Genomic DNA, 3,469 nt, shown 5'->3' on the forward strand with positions numbered 1-3,469 from the left:
TTATTCGTCCAAGCGCAAAATAGTACAATACTTTTCTGTTTGTCTTAGTCCCCTCTACCTTCCCATGACCGGAAGTCAAAGTCTTGCGTAGCACCCTGTATAGATGACATTTTTATAGCGTCCTCTTCTATGGAGGAGCATAGGAAACATCTAAGCATTGTCTTCCAAAAACTTAAGGAATTCGGGTTAGTCATTAACCCATCCAAATGTGTGTTCGGTGTAGAGGAGTTGACTTTCCTCGGGCATCGCGTAAATAAACTCGGTCTTAAACCCTCTCCGGATAAAGTGGCTGCTATTCGGGATATCCCGAAGCCAAAGACCGTAGCGGAACTACGTCGTTTTTTAGGCGCATTGAACTTTTACAGGCGTAGCCTTCGACATGCTGCTCGCGTACAAGCCCCACTACACGCATATTTAACGGACTCGCGGAAAAATGACAAACGTGAGATACCATGGACTCAGGAGGCCGAAACCGCGTTCGACAAGGCCAAAGCCGACCTTGCTAACGCCGCGTTACTTGCACACCCGTCCAATTCTGCCGACACTCGCGTCGTGTCAGATGCTTCGGACTTTTCTATGGGTGGGGCCCTTGAACAATATACCTCTGACGGATGGAGACCATTAGCTTTCTTCTCTAGAAAATTCACTCCGGCGCAGAGAAACTAGAGCGCGTACGACCGCGAATTAACCGCGATCTACGAAGCAATAAAGTTTTTTCGACACTTCCTTGAAGGTCGTAATTTTAAAATCGTAACGGACCATAAACCTCTGGTTTACGCATTCCAGCAAAGGTCGGATAAAGCCTCTCCTAGGCAGTTACGTCAACTCTCGTACATAGCACAGTTCACCACCGCGTTGGAACACCTCGCTGGTTCGGAAATCGTGGTGGCCGACAACTTATCTCGTATCGAGGCTCTCCGCCTCCCGGTCGAATTTGAACTAGTAGACCTCGCCGCTAGGCAAAAAGAGGACGAAGAACTTAAGCATCTTTTGACCTCAAATTCGTCCTCGCTTAAATTTAAAAAAATCATTTGGGGTTCTTCTAACACGGAGCTATACTGTGAATTGTCAGGCGAATCAATCAGGCCCTACATTCCAGCATCTCTCAGAAGACAGGTCTTCGACCTCTTCCATAACCCCGCGCATCCGAACGCGAAAGTAACAGACCGCGTCATAAGACAGCGGTACATCTGGCCGAACCTACACCGCGACGTCGCATCGTGAGCGGGTAATTGTATCGATTGCCAGCAGTGCAAAACCTCTCGCCACGTCAAACTTGAGCCGGCTCAGTTTTCGGTTCCTGACGGGCGTTTTGACCACGTCCACATGGACATAGTTGGCCCCTTGCATCCTAGCAATGGCTTCATGTATTGTTTAACAATCATCGATCGATTTTCCCGTTGGCCGGAAGCGATTCCAATCCTGGATACCACTGCAAGAACAGTAGCCAGGGCATTTTTTGATAACTGGGTCGCTCGTTTCGGTGCACCTAACATTCTCACGACCGATCAAGGTCAACAATTTAAAGCACAGCTCTTCTCAGCCCTTCTCAAGTTAATCGGATGCAAACGCATTCGTACTACGGCTTATCACCCTGCCGCTAATGGCATGATCGAGCGTTGGCACCGCACCTTCAAGGCGGCAATTATGTGCCATAACACGCCGAACTGGGTGGATGTCCTCCCTACCGTATTACTCGGGTTACGCACCCATTTACGGATGGACACAAAAGCCTCGCCGGCCGAATTTTTGTACGGTACGGTATTATGGATTCCGGGAGAATTTTTCCTCCAGGAGGATTTTTCACCGGATCCTCAAATCTTTGTAGACGACTTTCGACAGCACATGCGTCAGGTGAAGCCGGTACCCGTGGCACACCATTATAAAAAGCGCGTTTTCCAATTTAAGGAATTGTCGAAGTGTTCGCACGTCTTCCTCCGTAAGGACGCGGTTAAGAAACCATTAGAGCGGCCGTATTCGGGCCCCTTCAAGGTACTCGAAAGGACGTCGGATAAGGTCTACAACATAGAAATAAACGGCAGATCCACGGCCGTGTCAATAGAGCGGCTCAAGCCAGCTCATTTTGTACCGGATGACGTCTCAATAATTAACGATTCGACTACATCCAGCGCGACGGACAAGCCTTCCACTTCGACAAGCGTTCCGTCCGATACTTTAAAAACGTATTCCGGTCCTAAGAAAAAAGTGCAAGTTAGGCTGGATAAAAATACGACATCCCCGCGTTAGTCAAATCCTGACACGAAAACGCGAGCGGTCATCCCATTACGCGTAAAAGCACATTTCCCGTTGTTTCATTCGCGATGCATCAATGCTCAGCCTGGACGCGGTCGCGTATTTCCCTTATTTGTACATCCTGCGTGCGTTAGCCTTAAGCAGCGGTACTAATTTTAAGTCTTTGTACATCCTGCGTGCGTTAGCCTTAAGCAGCGGTACTAATTTTAAGTTTTTACAATACATCCTGCGTCTGTGTTAATCTTTAAGTAGCGGTATTGTAATTACATCTCGTATGGCAATATTATTCCCTGTAATACACCCTAGTCCTACGACATTCAGTGTAATATTCGGCAGCGCCGAGTACTCGTGATAGACACTTACAAGGGGACACTACGACCTGGGAAATGAAGTTCGGAACGAGGCTTCGTGTGGTGGTAGTTTACCCTTAGGGTGTTAATATACTTAAACATTAGGGCGAGATGATCAGCCAGTTTCGAGAAAAAAGGGTTCAAAGTTTTCGAGCCCTTACATACGGAAAAGTTATCCCCCTCTCCAAGTGGTCCGGCGGCTCAGGCGGTAGCGTGCTTGCTTCACGAGCCCGAGGTAGCGGGTTCGATTCTCGGTTGTTGCAACTTTTTTTTATCCGAAAAATTAATGTATTTTTTAAATTTATTTATGGAAACCGTTTTTTTCGCGAAATTTTCAATTTCTAACATTTTTCATATATTTTTATTGTTACAAGTACATATTTACGTGGTAATAAAGTTTTTTCAGCGGAATATTTTCAACGATTTCTTACCCAGTTTGATTTTTGTCGATTACAGCGCCATCTGTGAACCAAAATGCAAAAACTCGTAGATCAAATTGGGGTATTTTTTTCTGAAGAATCCAAATCTACAATAAAAAATAAGGGTTCCTATTTAAGTTTTTTATCTTCCCCCACCGCCACCTCCTGGGGGTGGGGGTGGGGGTCGAGTTTGGAATCATTGGATGTCCCCCATCGAGACGAACAACTTTCATTACCTACTTCTTTATCCAATGCATAGTTCTCGAGATATTTCAATGTCTTCAGATAAATCGTCCACCCTGTATACAGGGTGATTCAGAACAACCACTTGTCCTTAAAATGTCGTATTCTACACTTAATTCTGAAATGATTTTTCCTCTTGCAAAATTTTCTCCGAAGCTTAGTTTTTGAATTATAAAGAGGAAAAGATATCGAATGACGGGCCAG

At 45.9% G+C, this 3,469-nt stretch overlaps 1 protein-coding gene across 1 annotated transcript; it reads left to right on the plus strand.

Annotated features, from left to right (window-relative positions):
* Positions 1–1,326: 1,326 nt before the first annotated feature.
* On the plus strand, positions 1,327–2,247 carry LOC105557082. The gene has a single exon (XM_012004227.1). It carries the CDS (start codon positions 1,327–1,329, stop codon positions 2,245–2,247), a length of 921 nt encoding a protein of 306 aa, XP_011859617.1.
* Positions 2,248–3,469: the final 1,222 nt, after the last annotated feature.

The sequence above is a fragment of the Vollenhovia emeryi genome, unplaced genomic scaffold (genome assembly GCF_000949405.1).
Source record: "Vollenhovia emeryi isolate VEMERY1.0 unplaced genomic scaffold, V.emery_V1.0 DF939628.1, whole genome shotgun sequence".
Lineage (NCBI taxonomy): Eukaryota > Metazoa > Arthropoda > Insecta > Hymenoptera > Formicidae > Vollenhovia > Vollenhovia emeryi.

Excerpts from the sequence above, each read along its gene's own strand:
- LOC105557082 (XM_012004227.1), top strand. The coding sequence starts at position 1,327 with ATGGACATAGTTGGCCCCTTGCATCCTAGCAATGGCTTCATGTATTGT.